Source organism: Bacillus rossius, chromosome 3, assembly GCF_032445375.1.
Source record: "Bacillus rossius redtenbacheri isolate Brsri chromosome 3, Brsri_v3, whole genome shotgun sequence".
Taxonomy (NCBI): domain Eukaryota; kingdom Metazoa; phylum Arthropoda; class Insecta; order Phasmatodea; family Bacillidae; genus Bacillus; species Bacillus rossius.
This window is the reverse complement of record NC_086332.1, coordinates 120,092,701-120,106,999: the sequence shown is the minus strand read 5'-3', so window position 1 is coordinate 120,106,999 and position 14,299 is coordinate 120,092,701. Positions and strand designations below refer to the sequence as shown.

Here is a 14,299-nt window from a genome sequence, read left to right as displayed (position 1 = left end):
CACACATATTCCGCGCATTTTTTAAATAATGCACGTAGATACAATAGCCTTTTTCAGATTACTTCGTTTGGGGCGAAAGAAATTAGAGGGGGAAATTTTATGCCCACCTTTAAGGTAGAAGGGCAAGTCTATCATCTTATAGGTAGCCTCTTACCACCAGCAGGACAAAGCCCTCAATTTCTGCAAATATATTTTATTTCAGAAGCTGACCAACTATCATTGCGATAAAACATGGCCCCTATGCTAAAAATAGATTTGATTAACGAATTGCAGACCGTATTAAATAGCCACAACATGTACATACGAAGTTATAAACATGGTATCGAATTTAACAACCCTGAAAGTTTAAAATTAATCATTCACTCTGATCGCACACCTCTGGCAGAATACCAGGGCAGATATAACGCTCCTTCCATAAATGATGTGGCCGTTCTATTGGTCGACGAAGACAAAGGACCCAGGGATATTGTACTGCATGGTAGAGACGGACAAATAAAACGAGTGTCGGAATTGCACCGCACCTACGATCCGTTACAATATCCACTAATATTTGAATCAGGAGACGACATATATTATGTGACTATTCCTCAGCAGAATGCCTTACTAAATAAGACGGTGTCATGTATTCAATATTATGCCTATCGTTTAATGATTAGGACCAACTGTTTTAGCACACTGCATTATTACAAAGATTTGTTTAATCAGTATTGTGTGGATATGATGGCGAAGATGATTTCAGAAAGGTTAAATTTTATTTGCCGAAACCAACAAAAGCTTAGAGCAGATGACTATATTCATTTGAGGGATGCTTTGAACCAAGACGCAAGCGTAAATGCTGCCAATATAGGTCAGCATGTCATCTTACCGTCATCATTTACTGGGTCTCCGAGGTATCTCCACGAAAAGACGCAAGATGCTATGAACTTTTTCCCGGTCAGCGATCTTTCGAACGGTATGACATCATCGCTCGAGTGTTTCACTTAAAAATGAAAAAAAAAAAAAAAAAACCTCATAAAAATAATCACAAAAGACGCGATTTTTGGGCCGGTCAAATGTTATATTCTTACTGTAGAGTGGCAAAAAAGAGGACTGCCGCATTGAAAACATGCAAAATACAGTGTAAAATCCACCAAAAACGACACTCACTGCGTTTTTTGACCTGTGCAGTAGTGACGGATTTGCTAAAACTACTCTATCATGAAGTCCCTCATTACTATACATGGGATAACAATAAATTTTCTAGAAGGAAACGTGGCCAAGACGTAGTTGGACAACCCGGCATAAAAAAAAGATGCGGCATTGGGAAGAGTGTACAGCATTCATCCTTCCCAGTCAGAATGTTTTTATCTCAGGATACTACTTCATCATGTACGTGGCCCAACATCGTTTCAGGACTTAAAAACAGTTGATGGAATTGTTAAAGAAACTTACAAAGCCGCTTGCCAAGATTGATGTTTGCTGGAAAATGATAACCAATGGGAAATAACTTTGAGAGAAGCTTCGATTTCTCAATGTCCGTTAAAGCTGAGAGAATTGTTTGTGGTGATATTATTTTGTTTCCCCCCGGAACCTCTCAACTTATGGGACACTTTTAAAGACGATTTGTGTCAAGATATCAGACACATAGCCCAACAACAAGGTCAAGATTTTGATGTTTATAATGAAAACAAACTTTAGAGAACTGAACGACAAAAATTTAAGATCCTGATAAACATTTGGTTGAATGTACGGGATCGTGTCTCACGGTTATGGTAGCTGTGGAGATAATTTTAATTGGCCGACAGATATTGAGGGTATCCCAGCCGCAGTGTATTGTAAGCAAGAATCAGCATGTGCATATCACGCCCCTGTGTGAGTCTAAACTATTTCAACTGCTTATAGTACTGAGTTATATGGTCTCGTGATTTTAGGTTAAAAAAATTGGTTGTTAGTAAAGTCGGTTTACGGACGATAGTTTAACGTGACGTCATAACAAAACATTGATGAAATGATTGCATACTTTTATGAATAAAATTGAATCATTTTTATTGAATTACCACTATTTGGTATGGACACAAAGAAGGATTGAAATGAAATCTACAATTTAATTGATAAATTTACTTTTATTTGCACTCATTAATTCAAATATGTTTATTACTTTACCGAAGAGATTATTTTAACTATAACTTTTATACATGTTTGCTATTTAACTTCAAGATCGTCTAGAATGTTTTACGCTTTTTCGCAATTACACATTTAACGACGAAGTTTGTTCGTCGTGAAATTAAACGTAGAATTTAATAAAAATGCCCTAGCAGTTAATAAAATAAGTATTAGTAAGTTTAAGAAAGAATTTCGGCTTTAATCTCCAACCCAGACGCTCGTGGAGCGCTGGGGCCGAGATTAAAATTCGTCGAGAATATTTTACGTTTTTATGTCTTCCAGTGCTCAAAATGATATGCAATTGTGGCCCCGGGCACGAAATGTTATTTATAATTCATTAATAATAACGCTTCTCGCGATAAACAAAGGAAAATATGTATTAACGAGTGCCTGGTTACCACGGAAGCGGGTAGATAGCACGATTAGTTCGGTTCGCGTCCGTCACCGTAGATGACAGCACCGTAGGTGAATAATATTATTTCGTTTTTATAATACGAGTTTATAACAAATACGCATCCCAAATACACCAAACGTATTTATGATGTATCACAATATTTTTTAAATCATTGTGCAAAATATCCCGGGTTTAGTTTGAATTATTATGTGTAACTGTAAAACACCATTGTTCGTACAAAAGAGGATAGATAGCGCGATTCGTTCGGTTCGCGTCCGTCACCGTAGATGACAGCACCGTAGGGGAATAATTTAATTTCTTTTTTATAATACGATTTTATAAAAAATACGCATCCCAAATACACCAAACTTATTTATAATGTGTTACAATATTTTTTAAACCTTGTGCAAAAGATCCCGGGAGTAATTTGAATTATTATGTGTAACTGTAAAACACCATTATTCGTACAAAAACGTATTTGAAAATTCAATATTACTTTTAAATAACCGTACCGATTGTGCTGAAAATCGGTGGACGATCGTTAATTTACATAATATTAATAATTCAAACGACGAAAACATGATTGAAAAGTCAAATCGATGGTTGTTCCAATCGAGTGGAAGAGAGATGCGACACAAGCGTACAATGAGCGTAACGGGACATATCGTAGTGGGACAATGTGCGTTACGGGACACTTTTTCGTGCGTGCAATCGGCGTTCATCGATTTATTAGACATTTTCACGTCAAAAATTAATCTTACACAGGAGTTCTGGAGATTCTGAAGTCGTTTTGCTAATTTATCAGTCAAATCAGGAAACAAAACATCGCAGTAATCAAAGTGCGGCATAATTAAAAATTGAATAAGGATGGTTTTAATGCTGGGAGGGGTGGGGGGGAGAAAAATGTATAAGCATCATAAGCAATGCACGAAGATCTCTATTTTCTTGCTAATTTGCATTACCTGATCCTTCCAGGTTAAAGTTGAATTTATCATAACTCCCAGGTTTCTCACAACCTAAGAGAACTGAATATGTATTCCTCCAAGCGTCAAGTTATTACGTTTAAAAGAAGTTACTTTGGATATCATGAGAGCAGAGTCGATTATTATGGCCTGTGTTTTGTCAATATTCAACATGAGTTTATTGGCACTTACCCATCTCAAAATAGAAGCAATATCATAATATACAAAACTAATCGACTGATTAATATCAGTTGCTTTAGTATGAAGATAAATCTGAACATCTAAACATCATCTGTCTACATGTGATATTGGCAAGTAATGAGGCATTTAGGTAAGTCATTAATAAAAATTGCAAATAAAAGTGGACCAAGAATCGAACCCTGAGGAACTCCCGCTTTTACAAGGAGCAAGCAGGACAATTCACTATCAAGGACGACACATCGGCAAAGAACGTTAAGATGGGATTCGAACCAAGCCAAACTCTATGAGAGAAGTTGTAGAGAACTGAAATTTTACTTAGTAATAGGGCATGGTCTGCCGAATCAAAAGCTTTACTGAGGTCAAGCAGCGTTAAAATCGTTAGTACCCGCTTATCAATAACACGACGTATATTATCCATAGCATTAATTAAAACAGTAGTGGTACTGTGACCAGGTCTGAAACCTGACTGGAAAGTATCTAAAAGATTTCCTTTTCATAGGTATGTACATGTTTGCTGATGCACCAGGTGTTCAAGAGCTTTGGAAACAGCAGGTAGGATGCTTATAGGGTGGAAGTCTTTGGATTATTCTGGAGATTTAATTTTTGGAATTGGTTTAATAAACGAGTACTTCCATATAGTCGGATATTGACCTGTAGTAAGTGTTGCATTAAAAATGTGCTCCATAACAGATACAACAAATGGTGACATTATATCCAGCATTTTAATTTTTTTTTTTTTGTCATTACAGACCGCATCACTTTTAATGCGACGCAGGGCCTTCGCAACATCTAAGCACGACATAACCGCACGTTTTCTGTGTGATGCACAAGGTTTGCAGCAGAAAACTTTTGATATGTTACTAAAAAATGTTGATTCTACCACTGTTGAAAAAGGCAGCGTTTATATATTTTTTCTTACATTAAAAACCTTAGTTTCCTAAGACCGAAATTTGCCCCAACCCGAGAAACTTTAGGTTCCCGCAGTACAATACACACTACGTCTCTCGGAACCTTTCACTGGTCAGATCAATTGAGTCAGAGCAATATACCATTTTAATGCTTAAGAATCATGCAACAATCTTTTCTAACGTCTTTTAAGTCGGTCCATTCAGGTTTATGTTATCTGTATTTTCATTCATTTGTTAATTATATTTCATAATATGAAACATTTTTCAATTATATCACGTTGAATAATATATTTAGATAAATTTTGTTTGGTTCACTACAGTAATAACGTTTACGGAATGCAATATTGTGGAGCACTCAAGAAGCTATTATTCAAAGTTTTACTTTACGTTTTTGGTGTAAAGCACAAGGTTTGCGGAGGTTAATTTAACATGTAACTAGAAAAAGATGATATTACAACTGTACCAAATCTCAGTTTGGGGTGAATATTTCATAGGTTACAAAACCTCGATTTCATGGGAGCGAAAGTCACCCCAGCCTTTGCAGCTGTAGCACTGTCGCAATACGTACACAACAATGCTACACTCGGATCGCTCTAGCGATTTAATCAATTACTCAGGCCTCTTCAAATATATATCACATTTTAGCTTACGAAATATGCACAAATTTTTTTTTAACGTAATTATTACATCGGACCCTTTATTTTAATGTGATTCATATTTTTATGTCATTGACTGAGATAAAGAAAAAAACACTTTTTTTTATTACTTCATCGATTTCTATCATACCTTTTATACTAATATTTGGCACATGTTTTAACATAAATGTGTGAAATAGTGTTTCTAGATTATTTTGATGCATTTATGGAGAGGCTATGTTAAAAACTGCGTAAATAAGAAACATTTTAATGGACTGTTGTGAGTCGCTGTCATCTAGGACGTAACTGCACGTTTTCGGTGATACGCTAAATGACTACAGCGGTAAACATTCGGTATATATTTAGCATAGTTGACTCTACCACTGTGCAAAAATTCATCTTTGGGCAAAGTTTTCACAAACTTTTGTTTCCTGGGATATAGATTTCCTGTAGCCTAGTCTGAACCCAGTTAACTAGCCCCGGGGGAAGGTCAGTGGTGGCCCTGAGTGAATAGGCGACCGTCGCACGAACAATGAGTGACGCGACTACAATGACGGACTGCGAGGCCCCTTCAGGGCTGAGCACGAGCGAACAGCCGGTTACCGCGGTCGGGAGGTCTCTACGACCGACAGCCCCCCTCCCTCCCTAGTGACGAGGGGCACCAGTACCCACGGGTATTTCATGCGCTCAAAGGAGCACACGTGCCAAAACCGCGGCCGTCACGGCTCCATCGCCGAGTATCACCGCGCGGTCAAGGCGCCCAACACTCGGGCCCCCAGAGGGATTCGTGCTGCACAAATAGGGTATTATTTAGGGATTACTTAAAATATAGCTAAGTCATATGAGAAAGTGTATTTGTGTTACATGTAATGAGATATGCATTTTTTTCTTATATGAATGTTTTTTGATACAATAAAATTAACAATAAACGATTTCTGCTTGGAACTTGTAAATGAAAAACTCTAGAGGACCTCTGGTTTTATATCTGCATGGATTTATTCTGTTTCAAAAATTTTATTATTAAAAATATTTTTTTTGAAACAATTTTTTTTTATTTCTGATACATCGTTTTATTTTAGATCAGAACAATGCAAAACTTTTAATGTAGCCTGTATTCGAAAATATTAAAAATTATATATTTACTTCTTTAAAATCAGTTTACTACATAAAAATGGAATAAAACGATACATCGTAAATGTACTCTGAGTTTTTTTTCACTTTAACAACATAATTCCTATAATAATAGGGTTTTTTTTCCAGAAAATAGATAAAACACGAGTTGTGTTGTAAAACGTATAGGTAGCATTACATATTAATTTTTTTTAATAAGTTAATGTATTTGAGTGCTGCGCCTAGCTGACGTCGTTGATTGCTAGTGGCAAAGAGCAGTGGTGGATGTTTTTGCAAGATTTTGACCGTATTTTATGACCCTACCTGTGAGAGGGTGTTCGTACTAGAAATCCTAACGGTTAGGGAAACTATCCATTCTCTGTAGTCACGTACGGGTGTGCTACTCGCGCAATATCGTCAAATATCACAACTTTCCGGGACGTTCGGTCATTTCTCGGTTACACCATAGTAAACGGAACAAAATCTTGTCTGTAGTGATTTCATATTCCTATTACCGTAGCAGTATGGCGTTTGAGGGCAAACCAAGTTTTCTGTATACTGAGAGCCTACTTAAAAAAAGTATTTATGGAGTTATTAAATTATTTACTAAACACAATTTTGTGGATCGTTTGGGAAATTATCATTTAGGACTTAACTGCTCGTTATTGGTGTGATCACAAGGGTTACATCGGTAAACTTTTGACATGTTACTAAGAAACGTTTATTCTACAACAGTACAAAGTTTCTGCTTTGGGATAATTATCCATGTATTAAAAACCTTTGTTTCTTTACAGCGAAATTCGTCCCGACCCGAGCCTACTTCGACAACCTCGCAGTAGTATACACTACGCGGCTCGGATCGCTTTAGCGGTCATACACATTGTACCAGGCTCTCAACAAATAAACTAATTTAAAGTTTAAGAACTTTGCAACTACTTTTATTTAATGTTTTCACATCGTGCTCTTCGTGTTTTTGTAATACGTATTTCCATTTATTCCTTATTTTTATATATAACACCTCTCCTCTAATATTATTGAATAAATAGCATATTTAGTCAAACGTAGTGAAATATTTTTCAATTTAATCATTGAGAATAATGTTTTGAGTAAGTTTTGGTTACGTTATAGTACCATATTGTTGAGTGGTTAATAAAGTATTATTTAGGACTTAACTTCTCGTTTTTCGGTGTTCCGCGCAAGGTTTGCGGAGGTAAACATTTCAAATGTTACTTGAAAACTTTAATGTTACCACTGTTTTAAATTTAAGTTAGGAGCAAATTTTACAAAAATTAAAAATCTTCGATTTCGTGGGAGTGAGAGTGGCCACAGCGCTTGCGGCTGTGGCTCTGTCGCAGTGCGTAGACGACATTGATAAGCTCAGGAGTCTCTAGTGATCCTATAAATTAAGCTAGACTTTTGAGAGATATGTCCCTGTAAAGCTTAAGAACTATACAATAACTTTTTTTCAAGAAATATTTGCGTAAGACCCTTTATTTTTAAGTGAATTGTCTTTTTATTGCCTTGACTGATGTAAAAAAAACATATTTCATTAATTAAACATTTTTTTCTTACCTTTAATATTAACACTTAGAACTTTATTCATTATAAATGTGAGAATTAGTGCTTTAAGATTATTTTCATATAGCTATCGAGAGTCTACGGTAAAAAGTACGTAAATGGGAAGCATTTTAATGAACTGCTGCAAGTCGCTGTCATCTAGGACTTAAAGGTAATTTTCAGTGATACGCACAAGGTCTACAGCGGTAAACTTTCGGTATGTTATTAAGCATAGTCGACTCTACCACTGTGCAAAAATTCAGCTTTGGACAAATTTTTCACAGGTTGAAACCTTTGTTTCCTGGGCTAAAACCCCGACCGACTTCCTCCAGGAGGAATTCACAGCCCTACGACTGTCTGTCCATAACTTGCGGTTTCTGGAAAACCGCGGGACCAGGCAGAAGAGCGAGGGCGCCTCAGGCCTGCGATCCTGAGCGCATCCGCGCCCTACGCGAGCTCGCAGGCGGCTCAGAAGAGTAGACGACTACAGGCGTCCGGCGCCCCACGCAGTGCAGCAGGTGCCAGCGCTTCGGCCACTCACAATAGAATGGACTCGAGCTAGTTATTATTTCAACCATAACAATACAAACAATTTAAACATAATTTCCAACATGGCCTGCATTCCCTTTCTCTCATGTTTGCTGGCGACTCGTTGGCCACTACTCTGGTAACAAAATAAACTCAGTTCAGGCACGAGTAGGAAAAAACCATACACTGCTCCCAGTCCACGACAAATCTCTCTCATACCTTGGCCATAAGATAAACACAACAGGTCTTAAAGAACAATCATCCTCGGTGAGCTATTTATTAAACCTAATGTGTAGCTAGTATTAAAATACATAAACCACATGAAAATTACATTTATAACTAATATATTATTACGACAGGCTGCCCTCTGAACACTAACAGTCCTAATAATACAGGCAGCCTCAGTCCTTTTTAAGTTCGCTAGTTCACGAAGAGACCAGTCAGTCGACGCCAATATAGGTACTCGGGCGGGCAATGGGTACTACTGCCTCTCGGTCCGCGGCTCAGCGATATGGCCGCATCTCCAGGCGATTGTTCATCTCGTCCAGGAATGCCTGAGCTTGTGCCTGGTCCTCTCTCCTCCTCTGGGTCCTGGGCGCAACCCCAGGATCAGCCACGACCAGCGGCCTGGACTGCGACTCGCTCGCGGCTCTGCTACTCGCTGGTGACCCGGTACCAATTCCAAACCTCTCCCTGGACTCCGGGTGTAGGGTACCCACTGCTGATCAGCAAACAGCGATTTAAGTTGTGGTACTCGCCTTGGTCCTCAGGCGAGTAGGGACTCACTAGGCAGGTGGGTAGTTGGCAGATCTGGTTCCAATCTCCAACACTCGCTCAGTCTTCTCGGTCGCTATAGCACGGCCGTTAGGTGTCACATGAAACCAAGCCTCACGTAGCCAGACCCACCGACGCTCGTGCAATGTAACTTAGCCTCACACTAGAAACTGAGTGAATCACTCCGACGGCAAGTAACTGTCCATGGTAATGATGTGACCGTAGTTCACATCTTACAAGTCTGAAAGAAGACGTAAGTTATAAAAAAAATATTTAATAGCAAAATAATTGGTTAAATTCACTGTTTATTTTACAGTTTATTTTCAGTGGTTGTGCACAATAGTTTTCTCTCAAAACCGCTCGCTTGAAAAGAGACTTATTATGAAAGCAATTATTTATTTAGAATCGTTAACTTGCATTAATGACTTCGGTTGTTTCCTAAAAATAGTTACATATAAGTCCAACACTATAATGATTTTCAATATTACACTTTGTGTCTTACAACTGTCGTTGCTTATAATGTGACAAAAAATACTAAAGAACAGCTGTCGGTATTTATTCAGAAGATCTCACGGCCCAGCTTAAAAATGTGGATGGTACAAATTGTAAAGGATACCTTAAGCTTACATTGGAATACTGTGTTATGTTCGGACAATCCTTAGTTTGACCCCTATGAATTAAAATTTATCATAAAAATTTGGAATGCAAAGGTCCATGTTTAGCTAGAGATTTTTTAAGTACTTATTTTTCAAACTTAAATATTTTCTGGTTTATTGCAGAGCAGAACTTTCAAATTTGTATACGTATTGTAAAACATTTCTTTCTCGGTTGAGAATGAAGAAAAAAATTATTTTATTTTAACACATTTCGCGCAGGCTACTTCAGTCATTCGGCACACTTTTTTGTTGGTAAAAGTATATACAGAAGATCTCACGGCCCAGCTTAAAATTGTAAATGGTACATATTGTAAAGGATACCTTTAGCTAACATTGGAATCATGTGTTATGTTCGGACAATCCTTAGTTTGATCCCTATGAATTAAAATTAATCATAAATATTTGGCTGTCGTGGTCCATGTTTAACTAGTGTTTTTTTAAGAACTAATTTTTCAAACATAAGTATTTTCTGGTTTAATTCTGAGTAGAACTTTCAATTTTGTATACTTATTGTAAAACATTTCTTTCTCGATTGAGAATGAAGAAAACAATTATTTTATTCAAGCCCATTTCGCGCAGGCTACTTCAGTCATTCGGCGCACTTTTTTGTTGGTAAAAGTATATACAGAAGATCTCACGGCCCAGCTTAAAATTGTGGATGGTACAAATTGTAAAGGATACCTTTAACTAACATTGGAATCATGTGTTATGTTCGGATAATCCTTAGTTTGATCCCTATGAATTAAAATTTATCATAAATATTAAGCTGTCGTGGTCCATGTTTAGCTAGTGTTTTTTTAAGAACTAATTTTTCAAACATAAATATTTTCTGGTTTATTGCTGAGTAGAACTTTCAATTTTGTATATTTATTATAAAACATTTCTTTCTCGATTGAGAATGAAGAAAAAAATTATTTTATTCAAGCCCATTTCGCGCAGGCTACTTCAGTCATTCCGCACACTTTTTTGTTGGTAAAAGTATATACAGAAGATCTCACGGCCTAGCTACAAATTGTGGCTGGTACAAATTGTAAAGAAAGCCTTTGGCTAACATTGGAATCATGTGTTATGTTCGGACAATCCTTAGTTTGATCCCTATGAATTAAAATGTATAATAATAATCTCGCTGCAGTCGTCCATGTTCAATAAGTGTTTTTTTTTAAGTACCTATTTTTAAAACTAAAATATTATCTTGTTTATTGTTGAGCAGAACTTTCAAATTTGTATACGTATTGTAAAACATTTCTTTCTCAGTTGAGAATGAAGAAAAAAATTATTTTATTCAAACACATTTCGCGCAGGCTACTTCAGTCATTCGGCACACTTTTTTGTTGGTAAAAGTATATACAGAAGATCTCACGGCCCAGCTTAAAATTGTGGATGGTACAAATTGTAAAGGATACCTTTAGCTAACATTGGAATCATGTGTCATGTTCGGACAATCCTTAGTTTGATCCCTATGAATTAAAATTAATCATAAATATTTGGCTGTCGTGGTCCATGTTTAACTTGTGTTTTTTTAAGAACTTATTTTTCAAACATAAATATTTTCTGGTTTATTGCTGAGTAGAACATTCAATTTTGTATACGTATTGTAAAACATTTCTTTCTCGATTGAGAATGAAGAAAAAAATTATTTTATTCAAGCCCATTTCGCGCAGGCTACTTCAGTCATTCGGCGCACTTTTTTGTTGGTAAAAGTATATACAGAAGATCTCACGGCCCAGCTTAAAATTGTGGATGGTACAAATTGTAAAGGATACCTTTAGCTAACATTGGAATCATGTGTTATGTTCGGACAATCCTTAGTTTGATCCCTATGAATTAAAATTTATCATAAATATTTGGCTGTCGTGGTCCATGTTTAGCTAGTGTTTTTTTAAGAACTAATTTTACAAAAATAAATATTTTCTGGTTTATTGCTGAGTAGAACTTTCAATTTTGTATACTTATTGTAAAACATTTCTTTCTCGATTGAGAATGAAGAAAAAAATTATATTATTCAAGCCCATTTCGCGCAGGCTACTTCAGCCATTCGGCACACTTTTTTGTTGGTAAAAGTATATACAGAAGATCTCACGGCCTAGCTACAAATTGTGGCTGGTACAAATTGTAAAGAAAGCCTTTGGCTAACATTGGAATCATGTGTTATGTTCAGACAATCCTTAGTTTGATCCTTATGAATTAAAATGTATAATAAAAATCTCGCTGCAGTGGTCCATGTTCAATAAGTGTTTTTTTTAAGTGCTTATTTTTAAAACTTAAATGTTATCTTGTTTATTGTTGAGCAGAAATTTCAAATTTGTATACGTATTGTAAAACATTTCTTTCTCAGTTGAGAATGAAGAAAAAAATTATTTTATTCAAACACATTTCGCGCAGGCTACTTCAGTCATTCGGCACACTTTTTTGTTGGTAAAAGTATATACAGAAGATCTCACGGCCCAGCTTAAAATTGTGGATGGTACAAATTGTAAAGGATACCTTTAGCTTACATTGGAATAATGTGTCATGTTCGGACAATCCTTAGTTTGATCCCTATGAATTAAAATTTATCATACATATTTGGCTGTCGTGGTCCATGTTAAGCTAGTGTTTTTTTAAGAACTTATTTTTTAAACATAAATATTTTCTGGTTTATTGCTGAGTAGAACTTTCAATTTTGTATACTTATTGTAAAACATTTCTTTCTCGATTGAGAATGAAGAAAAAAATTATTTTATTCAAGCCCATTTCGCGCAGGCTACTTCAGTCATTCGGCACACTTTTTTGTTGGTAAAAGTATATACAGAAGATCTCACGGCCCAGCTTAAAATTGTGGATGGTACAAATTGTAAAGGATACCTTTAGCTTACATTGGAATAATGTGTCATGTTCGGACAATTAGTTTGATCCCTATGAATTAAAATTTATCATACAAATTTGGAAGGGAATGGTCGATGTTTAGCTAGAGTTTTTTTTAAGTACTTATTTTTCAAACATTTTTTTTTTTGTTTATTGCTGAGTAGAACCTTCACTTTCGTATGCTTATTTGAAATATATTTTTTTTTTCGAATGAGAATGAAGGAAAAAAGTATTTAATTCGAGCACTTTTCGCGCAGGCTACTTCAGTCATTCGGCGCACTTTTTTGTTGGTAAAAGTATATACAGAAGATCTCACGGCCCAGCTTAAAATTGTGGATGGTACAAATTGTAAAGGATACCTTTAGCTAACATTGGAATCATGTGTTATGTTCGGACAATCCTTAGGTAATTTTATTCCCATGAATTAATATATTTATATGATTTCATTTTCAAGATTTTTTATTTAGTTTCACCATTATCTCTTAATTATTTTAATAAAAAAAATGGTTGCGGGTTTTAGTAATTATACTACGTGCTTATTAAATGATTTGCCATTGTTTTTTTATTTTTTTTATCATTTTGCTATGATGTTTTTGGTTGCAGTAGTATTTTTCTCTGCCCATCACCCTGCGCCATCTTGTTTCCGGTGTTGGTGTTGGTATATACAATATAGAACTTTACCGAGCTAAGTTATCCGACCACTCGACTCTGTTCACTAGAAGCATTGTCATGTTTATCACACACCTGGATCCATGCTAATTGGTTCATAAGTTATAACAAAACACTTAGGCTAGATATCATTAGCAGCAATTTTATAAAAAAGTTTAATAAATTGGTAAGTAGTAACTTAAACAACTTAACTTACAGACCTGTATTAAAATCATACCGACGATCGAATAACTGCAATTAAATGAGTAATAGATAAAAATTTTAACATTTTCAACAAATAATTTGTAGATTTTGGCACCAATTCACTTAACATCTATGAGATTTGCCTATAATAACTTTAGGAAGTTTCCTAGCTCTAACCCTACCAAATGCTATAAATATCAGCAACCGAAGGGTCAGTTTGGCTGCAGACCATTTTTAAAACTATTTATAGAGATGCAGTACCTGCATAATAAACAAAACAATATAGCACTTTGGTGTACCATTATCTGATTTTCATTTTTAAATCTCAAATACTTACCATTAAATTCACCATTATTGTTTTAACCCAAAATGCGTACTTGACATAATTCACTCACTACCCCTTTACACACCACAAAACTTGCAGCAAACTACTGTGCAGTACTTGTTTATACAATAGTTCGTGTCACTTCATTTGCAGAAAAGACTTTCGATGTATCGAACACTAAATATAACATAATGAACTATTGCTGTGTCATTCTTAAGTTGACGAGATATAGATTTGAAGTGGAAAGATAAATTATCATCCGTCAGTGCACTATTCAATGTTTTGCTTTCGTAAATAAAAAAAAACTGCCAGAAGACAACTAACATGCTATCGATTTAGTAGCTATCGATAGTAATTTAAAAAAAATTAACTTCACAGCAAACTAAATAAATCGATTTAAAAACTATCGAT

General features: G+C 35.8%; 1 protein-coding gene across 1 annotated transcript in view; it reads right to left on the bottom strand.

Moving 5' to 3' along the window:
• The window catches only part of LOC134531202 (etoposide-induced protein 2.4 homolog), a 106,551-nt gene extending 92,342 nt beyond the window's left edge, over positions 1 to 14,209 (bottom strand). Inside the window, exon 1 of the mRNA XM_063366856.1 lies at positions 13,901 to 14,209. Coding sequence (XP_063222926.1) covers positions 13,901 to 13,915 — 15 coding nt within the window. The 5' untranslated portion in view covers positions 13,916 to 14,209. The remainder of the gene's footprint in view (positions 1 to 13,900) is intronic.
• Between the last annotated feature and the right edge of the window lie 90 nt (positions 14,210 to 14,299).